At 46.3% G+C, this 16,925-nt stretch overlaps 1 protein-coding gene across 1 annotated transcript in view; it reads left to right on the forward strand.

Annotated features, from left to right (window-relative positions):
• Positions 1-14,321, forward strand: part of LOC119396167 (proto-oncogene tyrosine-protein kinase ROS-like) — a 145,129-nt gene extending 130,808 nt beyond the window's left edge. Inside the window, 11 exon segments of the mRNA XM_037663256.2 lie at positions 259-360; positions 453-594; positions 2,069-2,231; positions 2,345-2,409; positions 2,568-2,697; positions 2,860-2,957; positions 3,669-3,866; positions 6,100-6,234; positions 6,673-6,833; positions 10,746-10,843; positions 11,906-14,321. Coding sequence (XP_037519184.1) covers positions 259-360; positions 453-594; positions 2,069-2,231; positions 2,345-2,409; positions 2,568-2,697; positions 2,860-2,957; positions 3,669-3,866; positions 6,100-6,234; positions 6,673-6,833; positions 10,746-10,843; positions 11,906-12,664 — 2,051 coding nt within the window. The 3' untranslated portion in view covers positions 12,665-14,321.
• Positions 14,322-16,925: the final 2,604 nt, after the last annotated feature.

Here is a 16,925-nt window from a genome sequence, read left to right on the forward strand (position 1 = left end):
ATTACGAAATCACCTCTTGAGCCAAAAACATTAGAAATCCGTCCATCGGCCATGGCCGGTAGGTTCCTTTTGATGCGGAGAGCTGTTCATTGCTGGTTGAAGGCTCACAAACATACCTCTTAAGAAAATACAAAAAAAATATGGGCCGAAGACAGTCATGTGCGGGCTGGGTTGACACCCCTGCGTTTGAATATTCTTCTAATTATAGCCTACACGAAATGAAGCGTTGTTCCTCAATTTTTTTTTCACCTTTTTCAGCTGTTATCGACATTGCATACAGCCCTGTCAGAAAGATCATAATCTTCGCATTCCTTGGCATCCTGCTGTTTGCCAGCGTGATCGTGCTGTCTCTGTACATTGGTAAGAACTCGTAGACTCACCTCAGCAGTGTTCCTCATTCACAAAAGTGTTGCGAGTATCACATCTTATTCTCTTCTTCTTCTTTTGTTCAGTTTACAAGAGGAGGCAGAAGGAAAAGAAAGTTCTTCAGGATAACGTTCGTGATCTCCGGCCGGACCTTGAGTTGGCGACGCTCAGCGAACTGCCTCGCAACGGAAATTTCATTCAACAGAACAACGCTCTGTATGCGCTCGGGTAAGACACAGGGAAAGTTACGTTTCATTGCGATAGCTATTATGGGGACTTGCCGTCGACGTTGGCGTTGGTGTGGTGATCCGCACAAGGTCCCGTGCGTGACACGTTTTGCAATCGAGGGAAAGCGTGCTAGAGAACGCGTCCATTATTGTGTGCATGAGTAGCCGATGGGGAAGCGGGGAGAAGTGGTAATTGTGTGGAATGCATCTTGACGATGTAGAGAGCGCGGCATTAAGGTGAAGCGTTCATCCTCTAGTCAGCCCGGTCGGTGGCGGTGGGGTCGTTGCTCTGCCATAACAGGCGGTGCGCGCGCCTTCTGCTGCAAGTAATCTTCAGCGGCTCAAAATGCTGAGCGAACTGAGTTGGCGGCTCGCTTCGATTACGCGGTCCCTGACGACATCACCGGACCTCAGGGCGCTTATGTTGCAGTTCCCTTTATCTTAAAGAAGCGAGAGGCGAGGCGAGGCGAGGCGATGCGTTTTGTTGCTACTTCCGCTAGATCTGTTCATTGCGCCAATGTGCGTTTGCGGTCATCGAATGAGTTGTGTTCGGGTATGTTTGAGCGCGCACGAAGCCGTGCTCCTTAACTTACTTAGCACGCGAACGTTTTTTGCAATCACGTGGGCCGACCAAGCTAAGAATCTTACTTCGTATGGCTGTTCGATACGTTACATCGCTAGGGCTTTGTCTTCCGAGCAAAACTAATGTTTTCTTTACGCTTCACCCCGGCCGCGGCGGCTGCATTTTCGATGGAGGCGAAAATGTTTGAGGCCCGTGTACTTAGATTTAGGTGTACGTTAAAGAACCCCAGTTGGTCGAAATTTCCGGAGCCCTTCACTACGGCGTCTCTCATAATCATATCGTGGTTTTGGGACGTTGAACCCCAGATATTATTATTATTATTTACGCTTCACATTTATGAAACAGATATTACCTACACAAAATTTATTCGAACATTTGATACCGACACTTGACTTTCTTCGTGGGTAAACTTGGAAGACGAGAAGTCTCTCGCGAGATGCCTATCAGCAACGATATGATTTGTCGCGAAAGTTGCGTTTTAGCATTAACTCCATGGTGACGTTAAGCTTATGGCAACCTAGACCAGGCATAGTGTAATGAATTACTTTTTCCTGCCGCACACATTGACCGTGATAGCCTGCTGGTAATAATGTTTAGTTAGATTGTTTAAAAGTATACATCCGTCATCACGGATGCAACACACAAGTCCACGTTGTAACCATACATCTATATACATGCGGTACTGTTTAATAATAACACCGAAGCATCAAAACATAATGTATATTCTTCGCTTAGTGTAGGTTTTACTAACATACTCAACAAGATTTCATTGAAGGTGTTTTTGTCATTAATTGTTTAATATTCAAATAGTTGCTAAGAGTTCCTATTGTATGCTGTTCATTGAGAAAACTCTCAAATGTGGTTCTTCTTTTCTTATCTCCCTAATCTGCAGAGACTTACCTTTAGACGAAGAGCTCGCTTCTGTGCCTCTTATCGAGAGGGATCAGATAATACTTACGAAGTTCCTTGGAAGTGGAGCCTTCGGCGAAGTCTACGAAGGAATTGCCCACAGCCTCGGAGGAGAAGGCATGCCACCAACCAAAGTTGCTGTCAAGGTGCGTGCCGCATACTCCCACATAATTTGTGCTTTAACGTGAGGATATACTCTAGCACAAAGAGAGCGAACAGGTAAGAAAACTACTTACGCTATATTTTCTCTCTCACGCAGAACCTTCGGAAAGGTGCCACAGAGCAGGAAAAGGCCGAATTCTTGAAGGAAGCGAAACTCATGAGGTTTGTTGAATGCGAAAAGCTTTGTTTGAACTTACTACAATCAAGTTATAGCGCATATTTCGGACTTTTTTTTTCTTGCCCGACCAAGTCCTCCAGTTCGTTTTTTTGTTCAGTGGCTCTAGGTTGACTAATCGCAAAACGCGATTCCTTTTCTTCAGCAACTTCAAACACGAACACATCCTGAGGTTACTCGGCATCTCTCTGGACAACAGCCTGCACTTTATTATACTTGAACTCATGGAAGGAGGAGACCTTCTGTCCTACCTTAGAAGCAATCGACCAGTCGCAGTAAGCGCCATAATATTGTCACTCCTGCAATGTTTGTCTTTGATTAGTTCGTATGAATAATATTTTATGTTTACTTTAGAATTCACGCCAGCCAATATTTGCTGATGTATAACAGAACACTTGCTGTTATTCTTAACATTGTTTTTCTCCGTATTAATTTAGGGAGAGAGGTCGCCCCTGACATTAAACGACCTTCTCAGCATATGCGTCGATGTGGCCAAGGGCTGCAAATACCTCGAAGACATGCACTTCGTGCACAGGTGAGTTTTTTTGCGGGACTTTTTATGGCGATTCAACACGTGGTTTGACTAGCCTTTGTTGGACTTTCGGGACATGTCTCTGTGGGAATCAATTAAGACGCTGCTGCCAACACCGTTTCCTTTGCTCTGCAAGGTTACTAGCGGTTGCTAATGAAAGTACGGCAGAGAAATTTAGCACATATCAGAGATTAAAGTATATCTGCTAAACATTAGGGACGTTATCAGCGCTGTTCATTCCAACTTGAATGTGTTATGCACACGCGTAGTTATCGCATTTTTTCGGACGGAATCGAAGGGATGTGCTTGAACGAAAAGCCAAAATGTGCACTGCGGTAAGTGGCCCAAAATAAATGAGCCATCAGTATGCCACATGACCAGAACAACATGCAGCCGGTGATTGGAGGTGCCTTGAATTTGCGAAAGCCCCCCCCCCCCCACCCATTTTCTACTTTCGTAAGCAAGTTCAAGGAGGTGGGTACGAGAACACCCAGTTCTTCACCCTCTGCCGTACGGTACGATACATAGTTACGTTGGTGGGGGTATTAGTTGAAACGAATCATCAGAAATTATGCGGTCATGTTCCCGTCGGGCCTACCTCCCATCATTTGCAGGTTTAATGTGTATAACATGGTGGTTCTGTCGTTGTACAACCGATGCGAATCCAGCAGTAAAGAGAGCTTTGATGAACAACGCGGCCGTTGGACGTCGCAGGGATCTTGCGGCGAGGAACTGTCTCGTGTCGAGCACGGACCCCGCCCAGCGCGTGGTGAAGATCGGCGACTTCGGGCTGGCGCGAGACATCTACAAGCACGACTACTACCGCAAGGAGGGCGAGGGACTGCTGCCCGTGCGATGGATGCCGCCGGAGTCACTCGTAGACGGCGTCTTCACCAACCACTCGGACGTCTGGTCAGTGCCGGAACTTAGCACTACAGCGCAACAATACTATCTCGATTATATTGTATACACTCCAAGCTCTTGGTATATTTTAGGCAAACAGGTATTAGTGAACACCTTGTAATTTTGCCAAGGAACTTATATAGACCGGACAAAAAGCACTTGCTGAGACAAATATTGGTAACACATCTTCCTTTAGGGTTCAAGGCGTCAGGAGCATTTTTATATTCTTTCGCAATACACAGAAAATGTACTCAGAAGCTGTTACCTCGAAACACGAAAACAGGAGTGATATTTGGAGGGACAATGGTAACGGGCTGACGATAGACGGATGACAATACATTAGAATCAAGAAGCATATAATAGACCGATCTCACCAGACCATCTGCGCATGCGCGAGTTTCCGACAGTGGCACTGCCGCCATCTTAGTTGTAGTTCTCGGAGCGCTGCTGGTGCGGCTGCTTGCTGCGTGCTTCAGGTATATTGCCGTTTTGCACCAATCCTCGACACGCAAGATGATTGAACGCGGTGGAAAACTGTGTCTGCACCTCCAATGTATGTTATTTTATTTCAGGTTAAACTGCATCCTAGCGCTAAAATAAAAAAAAGAACAGTTGATAGTGCTTACATGTGACGAGGTCGTCTCGTTGGGTTGATGAGCTTGGGTCGTTTTGCTGAATAAATATTAGTAATAAAAAAAAGAAATCACGTTCCCGTCGTAATGAGAGCAAATATCTTCTTCAGTGAACGCAAGACACGCAAGCGACACAAGCTACAGTATCCGGGAAAAAAGACTTGCCTAAACTGTGTAGAACTCTCCGCTACACGACAACAGGAGAAAAAAAAAAGCCGAAGGGACGAAAAACAGAAGCTTATTGCGCTTTTTTTTTTGTCGAGGCGACTGTTTTCATGTAGACTGTGTTGTCAACGCAAGACTTCGATCACAGTAATAAGTTAAACGTGAATGAAAAAAACTGTCGCCGTGAACCAGGTTAGAGGCGCGTCCGCTGAACGGTGACTGGCCGCTCATGCCGTTTGCCAAAGGTTAACATCACAAAAATCTCGTGAATGGCATAATATTTCCTGCTGTACAAGGAATGGATGAGTCAGTAAGAGATTTTGGCGACACACGCAATGCGGCGGACAAGCAGTAGCTCGCTCCGGCTGGCGGCGGAGGCCTCAGCCGGTGGCTCGGCGCCGGTATCGTCGCTAGGCCTACCGCTTCGAAACGACAGTGTACGGTTAATAGCCCACGCTCATAAAGAAGTTCAGCTTTGATACCGCTGTTGCCCGCTTTATGATGCGTTCACAATAATATCGCATATTGAAAGGAATAGGGAAATCCCGGCGGCGGAGTTGGGTGCGATGCCGGCATGGCCGAGTTTTCGCCGTGCGCTCCACGGCGCGAGCTGTACACAGCATGCAGTTATAATCTTGGTCTCGTTCATGCTAGACGCTTGACAGTCGTCATCGCATTTGGTGAGAGGTCGGTTTAGGTCTCCCTATATATTAAAGCGATCTCTGTTGAGCCCGGAAAGGACGTTGTATCCAATCTGTCGCCGCTGGCGGCGATCGCCCAGGCAAGGGGATCGAGCTCGCGTTATATGAACTTTTGCTGTCGCCGATCGGTCCATCGTTCGCGCAGCAAGGTTGTTATGACGCAATAGGGCACTGAAAAACCACGATGCATCATGCACAGGGAGTTCACAAACACGTTGAACAAGAAAGTGCGCGGTAGTTGCGTCTCTGTCCGACTTCGTTGCCTGTCGCACACATTCCTGTCGGAACTTGAAATCCCTCGAGAACACGTAAAATCCGAGTCCTTTTGCTTCAAGCTCCTGTTGTAGCATCCCAGCACACAGCACGTCAACCCAACCATCGCAAATCATCCAAATAAGGCCGCTAATGCAGCTCGCCAAAGCACCAGCTGTAGGCAGCTGAACGTACCGAGTACTACAAGTACCGGCATGCACTGCGGCAGCGGTGGCGTAGCGCAACTCGCGGTGAGATCGGTCTATTAAGAACGTTCTTTCTGGAGGTAAACGAAGAAAGCGAGAAGGCTTGTCTTTTTTTGTATCTAATTTCAGATCCTTCTTTGATTTTGCCGAACCGTTTCACAAGTTCAGTACTTTAGCTGTCGTAAGAACCGTTGCCAACGCTCATCCATATACTCGGAGCATTTGTTGCAGCGCTGATCGTATGTCTTTTTATTTGATGTCAATTTTTTATGTCTACTCTACGCAGGGCATTTGGTGTTCTCTTATGGGAAGTCATGACGATGGGCCAGCAGCCTTATCCGGCTAGAAATAATCTCGAAGTCCTCCACTACGTCCGCGAAGGAGGGCGTCTTGACAATCCAGACAACTGCCCCGATGACCTGTAAGTATCTGGAGTATGCTGCATTTCACTTCGAATCTATCTGGAATTACATGTATGATAAAAAGAAATCGTAGACTGCTCGCAACTGCCTATGTTCTCGCACTGTTAAACGTAACGTGATTCTTGTTTTGCTTATAAGAGCCAGCGGAGAATAGTATAATCAAAGCGAACAGATCTACGTATAATTAAAGAGGTAATTTTAACGCTAAATATATTATTTGAAATATTGCGTCTACAGCATGTAAAACATGTACAGCAACGAAGCAGGTGCAGAGGAATCCCACTGGTTCCTTTCGAAAGGTGCAGCCTACTTCTGTCAACTTTCAGATATACCACGAAAAGATGCACTCAAGATATCTCACTTAGGATTCGTTGAATTTGTGGTTTCAAGTCGCAGTGAGGATGCAAATTTCATCTGTTCTTCCTTGTTATTTGCAGCCACGAACTCATGCTTAGGTGCTGGTCATACAATCCGGAAGAAAGACCCGATTTCGCGTTTTGCTTGGATACCTTGGAGTTTCTGCGAGAGAAATACCAGGCTCTCGCGAGCATCGCTACGGCTGTCCACAATCACAACTATATTGGACAGTCCTTCACAGGTGAGTGTTTTTCTCTAATTCCACGTCCAATATTTATAAGCAGCACCTATTTATAAGCGTAGTGTATAAATATGAGATAATGGTTCTTTGCTATTGCATTTCTTTAAAAATTCAGCATCACGGATGAGCTCTAATCGCCTTTCTTCCAGTAAGTCCACGTTTTTCCCGCAGCCATCTGTTAAGCAATAATAAAGCCTTGAATCTGCATCACCTAAAGATGACAGGCCTATTTTTCGCTCCATTTGAATGATGAGGCCGTCGAGCTTTTTTTCTTTTCTACCTACAGCGTATTGCTGCCTCTTTCATTTTGTAACACGTAGTCCGCTGTTAAAAAGAATGCGTAGGCGCATAGCCCACTCTCCGAAGACACTTCATCGACATTTACTCAGAAGAAGCAGTATAGGCTCAATGCACAGGCGCGAAGAGAAGCGCCACCTACCACAAGTCGACCTATCTACAAAAGCTGTGTGGTTTCGTAAATGGGACTTCTAGAGCTTCGTTTATTTCTCAATGTTGCGTGTTTTCTTTAAAGCTGAATGAGCACGGTTTATTCTTCTACGTTGTCTTTTTTTGTATATACCCACTGTTCACTCAATCTTCCCTCAAAACAAGGAAAATGCACCATGGTAGCACACAAAAAAAAAAAATGGTGCACTTGTCACAAACGGAATTCGCACATTAGGGCACTGTCAATGGCTTGAATGCTTCATGAGTGCGCACTACTGCACATTAAGAAAAGTACTCGCACCGAACGGCAATTTCCAAGTATTCGCGTTGATCATTAGCGGTGCCTACGTTAGGAACCTTCAAACTTGCACCAACGCTAAAACAACGTCGTCCGAAAAATCAGCGTATTTCAGTAAACGAGGCTCGCAACGTCGGGTATTGTGTGGAGATCTGTGGCCCCTCACTGTTAACAAAGCACTCAAGTACATTTCGTAGATAGGCGGTATGGGAGGAGAAGAGGATAGGCGTTGATACCCGAGCCAGCATTACCATAATTTGTAATCACTGAGTTATTATGTACCCCTTTAACGTAGTGATAAACTCGACGCTTGTTCTAAGGAAAGCCCGAATTTTTCGTGCTATGTACGCATATATCAGCGCAATTACTTGCCAGCTATTGACTGAACTGAGGCTCGAGTCGTAGTTTCGATATCAGTGGTCCGTGCTTCAGAAAAAAAAAAAGAATTATAATGTTAGAAGCATTTGGTGTCAGTACTTCTTCGAGCACTGCTAGCAAATTCACGAAATGGTTTCCCGCTGACGAGCACATACCTCTAGCGAAGCACCAGAGCACCGGAGTTGGGGAATTCTGGAGCACCTGCTGACGGGATGTGATGCGCCTTTTCCCAAAACCGAAAGGGGCAGAATGCGGGATCCACTTGGTGTGGGGCTCGAAAATTGCCAATGCCTACCCCACGTAGTGCCTTCCTTGCCCAAATTTGCAAAATTCTGCATCTATTGTTGTTCGCTTAGGTATGCAACGCCCAAAAACGTATTTGGCACATAAATGCTTATTTGCGTGTTATTATGTATTGCGCCCACATTAGGTATAACAAAATAGAGGCTACATGCCTCACACTCCTGTGAATCACGCGTTACTTGATGTACCAGAGCTTATGTATTGAAATGTGCCATATTTGTTCTAAGAGGTAAACCAATTGAGACACAGCTCTCGTTCTTTTCGGGCCAGGTTTGTTCAGCACACCTGGCCGCGTAACCTATTAACACCATATTAATACTCTGTTGAAGCCATCCTTACAGGAGCGCCTTATACTTGCCCGTGTATGGTCTTAAAATCTGCTATTTTTATCCTGTTACGTCCAAATGTGACACGTTGTGTATTGTCAAGTGCGTTCCTTCGAGTGAACGTCTCGTGTGTGTGTCTCCCGCCGCAGTTGTAGGTGGCATTGACAATTTGGGTTACCAGGGAGAACGTTACCCACCACCGGTCAGGTCACCGCAACCAGGTAGCGCTTTGCTTCGGATTCCCGCACTGCTGCACATGCTGCACACGTCACGCACAAAACCGCGTGCATGCCGCACCTCCCGCACACCCGCATGATGCCGATGACGATCGGGCTGTTGCTGCTGCTGCCGCCACCGCACCTTGCACTGTACTTCTGCACCTTTTTCTTCGTGCATGTCTTCAATCTGTATCATCTGCACAATGTTTTTGTCCTGGCTTAAAGGGACACTAAAGACATAAAAATCGTATCATCATGCACTGGTATTAGTACATTGCAATGCCACAATATCGGAAGCCCCACTGTTGCATTGAAGAAGTGCTTAGGAATTCAGGCAACCCCCCAAACAAGAAAAAGGAAATAAAGCATGTGGTGACGCTGCCCTGAAGTTCCCGCACCAGCTAGCCATGACGTCATAGAACTTGACGTCGTATACTGAGGCCTCCGTGATTCTCTACCACAAAATAGGGATCACATTGTTGACGTCGTATACCGAGGCCTCCGTGATTCTCTAACACCAAATAGGGATCACATTGTGTTCAAAGGGTGCCAGATATTCACCATGATAAGAGTGAGAAGCTTTTGCTGAGCCAATGTGGCCAAAGTACGAAAGATGCATTGAAATACGAAATTTCACATTGACGTATTATTGTTGGAATTTCAGCGCAAAATTAAAAAAAGGAAGCGTTGCGTATTTTTGAAGCCTGTCGCTTCAGTGTCCCTTTAAGACAGTTGAAATGTGTGGCGTTTAATCGAAACCTCAGAAACCGTAAGTTGATTGTAGGTGAGTTTCAAGACATGTAAGTGCTGCTGTGAAGGCTGTCGGAACATTTAGTTTCTCGAATATCGCAACTACAGCTACAGAGTATGCATATTTCTGTAGCGAAGTGCTTGAATGAATCGTAAGGTTCAGTAATTTTGTCTGAATGCTTCATTTGTTCTGTTCAGTGCTTGCTTGAAACAGTGTGTTCACAAAGATTGCGTTGAACGAAGGGTAAGCATTGATGCATGAATTCTGCTATAACTAGGATGCTGACAACTATTTCAAGCTGTTTTGAATAAGCTAGTAAAGTGCCACATGCAGCCAGTAATAAACATGTGGTAGGTTTAGAAGTGTTTCTGCTTAATTGAACATATTTTCGTTTTAAAGTTTAAATCACGTATACATGTAAAACGCATGCCTGCATGATATTCAGAAAAATTTGGCATGTTGTGCTGGTCATGATTTGCTTACAACTGAAGTGTGGTCTAATGTTTTACTCTTTTTTTTCATCGCAAACGCTTATCGCTTAACGCATTTAGGTGATGGATAGATGGTGGTGGAGCTTAAGAGAGCGCTTTTTTTATATATTCGTTTTCTGCCAACTGTGTGTTTGTTCTACAGAGTTATGCAAGTCGAGTCTTACTGTTCGTTTAAACTCCGAGATGAATAATTCATTGTTCCCACAAATGCGATTTAAGGATACTAAGAAAATGTCGGTCGTTGTTGTGTTAAGCAAAAGAAAGAAAAGATAAAGCAGATTCTACGATTTTGTATTAGGACGTTTGCAATATAAGCAGTTGGGAAGAGGAATAATGACCTTCTTGCATTCCTTAAGAAGGAACTTGCATGCTCATTGTTTAACTATATATATATATATATATATATATATATATATTGTAATTACAGGTACATAACCACCGAGTTCACGTAGTCGCGCCAATAAAATTATCGTGCAACGAAAACTGTGCCTTTGCTCGCAACATTTTTTTTTTCTTTAAGACTGCTGATGATTGGAAAATCGTTGCCAGAGTAACTCAAGCTTATCGACACTTCCGAGGAAGTCACGACAAAGTGAATCGTAAACTTCTCAACTCCACGCATCCTGAAGTTCAGCGCGCAGTTAAGCTAATGTCTTGCGCTGTATTCAAGAGAGTCTTCGCACTGCCTTTCTTTCATCAGGTCCTAGCAAAGTTCTGAGCACTCCGGAGCAGAATTCGCTGCTTATGGCTCAAGAATCGGACTGCTTGAGCATTTCCAGCGATCCAGCGACAACACAGGTGAGCTGTTTTCTTTCAACGACTGGAAGTGGAGATTGTTTTCAATACTCCCCCAGACAGTTTCAATATGGCGCAGTGTTTCTATGCTGCAGCATATGTCTTAAAAATAGGTAATCTACACCAACACGAAAGTGTTTTATGCCAGGGTCCACCAAGACATCACTGACGTATTTCCGTCACGGATAAGATGTTGCAAAATGCAAAATAACGAACGACAACGAAAAATTAGAGAGGAGGTTCCGTCGCCGGGAATCGAACTCACGATCTCTCGGTTCACGACCATAGGCACCGGCACTCTACCCACTACGTATATATTCAATGTACAAATTTTGGTATTGCCACACTGAGAGTTGTTGCATTGCGACATAATGATGCATTGGCTAGCAACGTTTTGGCGACCTTTGCGACAGACGCTAAAGAAAGTGCTCCCAGAAAAAAAAAAAGTTAATTTTATCGACAACGCCGTCATGCCTGAAATTACTGGTACACGGCTTCAGAATGCTTTCTTTCGTACCATGATGCCACGAGAATGTCGATGAATCATGTCCGGTACTTGAGATCAGCTTCGGTATCGAAGCATTTCCGAACTCACTAACCATCGCGGCCGTTTTCTGTCCCTTAGCTGCGTATCCTTTTGCTTTTTTGAGGACTACGGGCCTGTGGGAACGTCTTTGACTATCGTAAAGTGCGACAGCCACCTACGCGTCGGCGCATTTGTTGATCATTTTCTATCTTTCCTTTCGCTCCCCTCTCTCTCTATCACTCCTTTTTCTGCTCCACTTTCCCATTACCACAGCGCAGGGTAGTGAACCGGGGATGCGTCTGGTTAACCTCCCTGCCTTCTCTCTTGTCTTCTTCCTTCCTTGTAGATCTATACTATGTGATTGTGCATTGATACGCCTGCTCTATGGTAATGCACTTGAGATCAATGGCCTGTACGTGAATTCCGTTGAACTTCGTCATATAGGGCGCTGAGTGTCTGCTGCTGACATTGAGCTTATTGCTCGCGCCTATGGCATGTGTAATCACAGAATGGTATGTTTTCTTTCTCATTGCAAGCAGTTGCCACTGCTGCAACACAGTCGGTACGACGCATCGCCCTTAACGCCGACCGACATGAACGACAATGCGACGCGGTACCTGCAGCTGCTTTGCGACAACGAACCCGCGGTTGACGCCGACGGTTACGAGGTCCCGCTGCCGCCACCGCCAAACCACGTCCAGTCTTTTCGGCAAGCCGGAGGCGGCGTGGAAACGTCTTCTCTGAGGGTCACGTCAAAGCCGAGGGCTCCTCTTCCTATCGCGGCCACGCGGTCTTCGCGCCTGAAGGCAACACCGCCTCCGGCGCTCTCTTTTCCCAGCATGTCGCCGCCGGCAGTTCCGCGAGCGAACCACATGACCGCCGGCAAGGAACAGAGCCGGAGTAGGGAGTCGCTGCTGAACGGCGACCAACGCCACAGCGAGGGCGACGGCAGCAACGACTGCGGTCGGAGGTCACCCACCGTCACGTCGGCGCTTCTCAAGTCGCCCAAGAGCAGCTGCTCCGAGTCGGACTCGGTGGAAGGCGGGACGGCCCCGACGTACGACCCGATCGAGACCCTCAAAGAGATCTTCGCGCGCGGCGGCGGTCGAGGAAGGGAGACGGCGGATGCCCAGGGTTGGTCGCTGTCCACGTCTTCCACGGCGCCGTGTACGCCTTGTACGACGAGCGGGGACGACTCCGCTCCGGCGAGCCACCGCAACAGCGGCAGTGGAATCTCGTCGCTTTCGGCCACGTCGGCCATGGAGTTGGACTACATGCCTAAGTCGTCGTGGTGCTGAGAACCGGTGTGTGTGTGTGTGTGTGAGTGAGTGCGCGAAGTGAACTTCGAGCGCGAAGCTGTGGCAGACTTGAGTGGCCAGGCTGAATCACGGTGGGACCTGGGAGCACGTGTCTTTGTGGTACGTCTTATCGCCAGGACTGAAAGGGACAAATCAGTGCAGTGTTTTAAGCCTACCACGGCGAAAAGGTGGCAAAAACAACTATTTTTTTTATTTCTCTGTTTATTTTGGGAGTCGTCTTGTGGACTTGGAGACAGGTGCATTTAGCACTTGCACAACAACGATTTCTATCACTGTTAGATGTCAAATACAATGGGCGATTGCCTTGTGGGACTGAAGTGAATGGACAGAATTTTAGATAAGTTGCAACGACGCAGTTCAAAGAAACTCTTCTCATTTACAGGGACCGAACATAGCATGAGCATGTCCAACATGGATGCAGGGAGGTGTCCATTATGAGCGGACCAATTCCGGTTAGTTTTTGATATCGGTGACTTCTACTGTGTTCAGTCATAAGGAATATAGTTTCCTTCCAGCGCCACACGATGCAGAGAGTCTTGATGGGCGATGAAAAGTCAGCTGCATTTGAATTCTTCATTGCTGAAACCTCTTGTCACCAAATGTTGCCAACATTTGTCGGTGCATATTCAGTGAAAGCCAAAAGCAGAGCGTCTACGTCAAAGTGACACGAACGGACACAAAAGGTACCGCGTTATGAACCACGTGTACTTGTTTTTTAAGCATGAAATGCTTTTAGCTCCCGTCGCCGGCGGCCTTAAAGTGACCTTAACTAAATGTCATCGCCGTTATCTGGGCACTGACACGAGAATATACGGGGTCTTAAAACGAGAAATCCGGGTACTCTAATGAGATCATCCGGGCATCGCTGCGAGAACGGTACGAGACATCCGAGCAATCAGCCAAAAAGTTTTTAAAATGCTTACGTTTACTCTACCTCTGTACGGGGCACTCTCGTATGGCGACGTCGTCTTGTTTCGGTCACAGTTTTGACTATAAATCTTTGTTTGTCATGCCAAAGTCAGATACGTATATAGGAAACCTATGGTGCTTGGTAAACTCCTAAGAGTCTTGCCTGTGTACAAATATATATTTAATATGCCTTTGCTCTCGCCACTCTAAGGGCACATACGTGTATCATATCTTTTCAATCACAACATTGTCATCCTTTACCTGGTAGTTGTTTTACGTTTTCTGTGCGGCACCCCGTCTATCAGGGGTGTGCTTCAGCGGTGGTCTTGGGGGAATGTACGTTTTATGTAAATAATATAGATCTGAAAATATATATGTGATGCTTAAAATCAAACTAGATATACCAACAAATGAATTTCATCTGTGTGTGTGTGTGTGTGTACATACGTATGTTCTGTAAATTGTCTCTTTTAGCTGTATAGAAACCTCGCATGCATCTATGTCTTCTGAAGCCGCTGAGTTATACTATAGGTCACATTGTTTGCAAGCGTGACGATATTTTAGCCGCACAAATTTATTTGACCAACTTCGCGTAATTACAGGCCCAGTGTAGGAGCCTAAGGTTACTAAAATTGTAGGCGTCGAATATGGCGCTGTTTTATTGTTTGTTCCAGTTCCTAAATTAAAGAGGTCCCAACAAGCCTTACGTTGTTGGTATTTGACTTGCCTAATATGGCGGTTGCATGCAATGAAGAATGAATGAATCATATTGGTGAAATATGTCTTTCTTGGTGAAAGCGCAGCCCGCTTATGAAGCTCCTGGGTGTTTCAGGCCTTATGTAGACTACATTTATCTATGGACAGCGAACTCATTAACATGCGGTTGTGATTTACGGATTAGTAAAATGAACACATCGGTGAAGTAATTGTTGCCCCAAGCTGCACCTTGTCCAACCAAGCAGGCATTCTTTACTTTTGGCTGCTGCCTGGATTCAAATTTTTCTTTAAAATTTATTTGAACTGAAACGCACCGAAGAATGTACTTGAAAATTATATTGGGACACAGTGTTAGAATCAAGCTCGGAGATCACGAAAATTGCTCGAATGGTACAACACGGAGTCGAAATTTAGTGCTTAGAAGCAGCTGCCATCGCCCAGAACTTCACGAAGTAAGCGTACTTGAAGACTCCTTGAAGACGTGCTTGAAGAACTCCGGGCAAGTGACGCTGCCAATGATGGCTCGACGAGAGGAAGCAACGAAACGTGCAGTCGCGACCGCATTCCGCGCCGCCGTGTTGACAAAGAACTTCGGTGCATCGTCCGAACGGCGTTGTTGTTCGACGAATTTTCGCGAAGTCTCATTCTTGGAAGTTGCGAAAAGCGTGCGCCTGCATTCTTTTCGAGAGGCATGCTTCGAACAAGCAACGTTCGAGAGAAGTGGACTGCGCACGGCTAGAGTCTGAGAATGACTCTTTGATTGCATGACTGTGACCCAAGCACTACTGAGTGGGATGTTGAACGCCACAAAGACGTGCTTGCGTTCCGTTGAAGAAGTAACTCCGCGTATCTGACCGCGCTGGTATAATGACGGCGCAACATGTTTAGAAACCATCGTCACGTTAAACATGCTGTCCCGAGCAGCAACGGTGGTGTTACTCGCCAGCAGCCTATTACTGCGGCAAATCCGTCAGGCAGGCTCGGTTCGTACCTCGGAGTGCCGTTCATTTCATACGTCCATTCAAGTTCCCACTTCTGTCACGTTTTCTGTCGCGCGCCAAGGATTTCCAACGCATCGTCGATACACGGTCACGGAGCTGAAATATAACCTTTCACACCGCGGCAAAAAATGAGGTGGCGAGCATTTGGCACTTCCCATGATTTGGGCAAGTATTTTGCTCTGACATACATTTCTGTTCAGCTCATTTCGTATGCCCCGGTTTAAGCAGCACGGGGCAAGCGTCCGCACGTCGTATCTTTCCTTATGCTAGCAGACGGGTTGAACTTAGGTTGAACCTCCTCCGGCAGCCATCTTGAACCGCAGAGCGCGCCACGCATTGCGAATGGTACGACGGCAAACGCTTATCGCATACCTCGCACTTTACTTTCACTGTTCGCTAGGCCGTGCGTTCTGGCGCTGCTGCCGACTCGGTGAAAGTTTCAGCGGTTTCAGCACGAGGCGCATACGCATGCGCTGAATTGTAACTCGCTCTTGCATTCAGTTTGCTCCAGTTGATCGTGGTGTGGGCACTGTATCGTCGACGCAGCTATGAAACAGCACGACGTTTGGCAGCCAGTCTTCGTCAGCCAACTCTCAGTGAAGGCCCGTTTCCATCGTATTTTATTCGTTCTCCCGTCCCTCCGAAAGTTGGCTCACCGCGTGACCTCTGAAAGAAAGCATACTTGGCCCAGACTGTTCTGTCGCTGGGTAAGTTTACATCGATACAGAGTTCCTGTGCTTTGTCTTGCTTCTGCAGAGATTTGCTCCCACATTGACTTCATCGAGTTTATAAGAGTGTATGTATCTTAGAAGGATTGATTGTTGGGCGAGTTGGTAATTCATGATGAAAGCAAATAGCGCGAAAAAACGTAAGACAAGACGAAGAAGGCTACAGCACAATCGCATTTTCTAACAACTGAACTTTTATTAGAAAGACGAAAATATATAGGAAGCCCAAACCCCATGTTCACCACGAGCACAACCAAAAACCTTAGATGTGCGCATCCAGGTACGTTATCTCTGCCTTATTTAACGCAAGGGAAGGCTTTGCCACACAGTCATCTCCAGCTTTCAAAATGAAAAAAAGCCTCAACGAGCTCACGTGCCGCCTCGTCCCTATGACGTGCGAGCACTTTCGCATCAGACAAGCGAGGAGTACACCTACACTCACGGCAGTGCAGGGTCAAATTAGACGACGGCTGCCCATTCAAAGATCGACGGTGATCTTGCAGGCGCGCATTCAGACAGCGGCCTGTTTGTACTATATAGTATTTACCGCACGTGAAAGGCACCTGATATACACGTCCCTTGCCACAAACCGAAGAACTGTCCCTGTGTTTCACCTTACACTCATGCCATTTCTGCGCAGTCCCATCCACGTTTTTTTTTCAACAGCGGCGCATACTCTACCAAGCTTATGGTATGCGCTTGTGCTGTAGCCTTCTTGTCTTACGTTTTTTCGCGCTATTTGCTTTCATAGTGTATGTATAACACGGATGTACAGCGCATGCTCCAACCTACCGTGACATAATAATTCCGTTGATTCCAGGTGCATTTAAGGGGCTCCTAAAACAACCTCCGAAAATACGAGCGCGTTATTCTCCCCTGGCATTA

This window comes from Rhipicephalus sanguineus, chromosome 6, assembly GCF_013339695.2.
Source record: "Rhipicephalus sanguineus isolate Rsan-2018 chromosome 6, BIME_Rsan_1.4, whole genome shotgun sequence".
In the NCBI taxonomy this organism is placed as follows: Eukaryota; Metazoa; Arthropoda; class Arachnida; order Ixodida; family Ixodidae; genus Rhipicephalus; species Rhipicephalus sanguineus.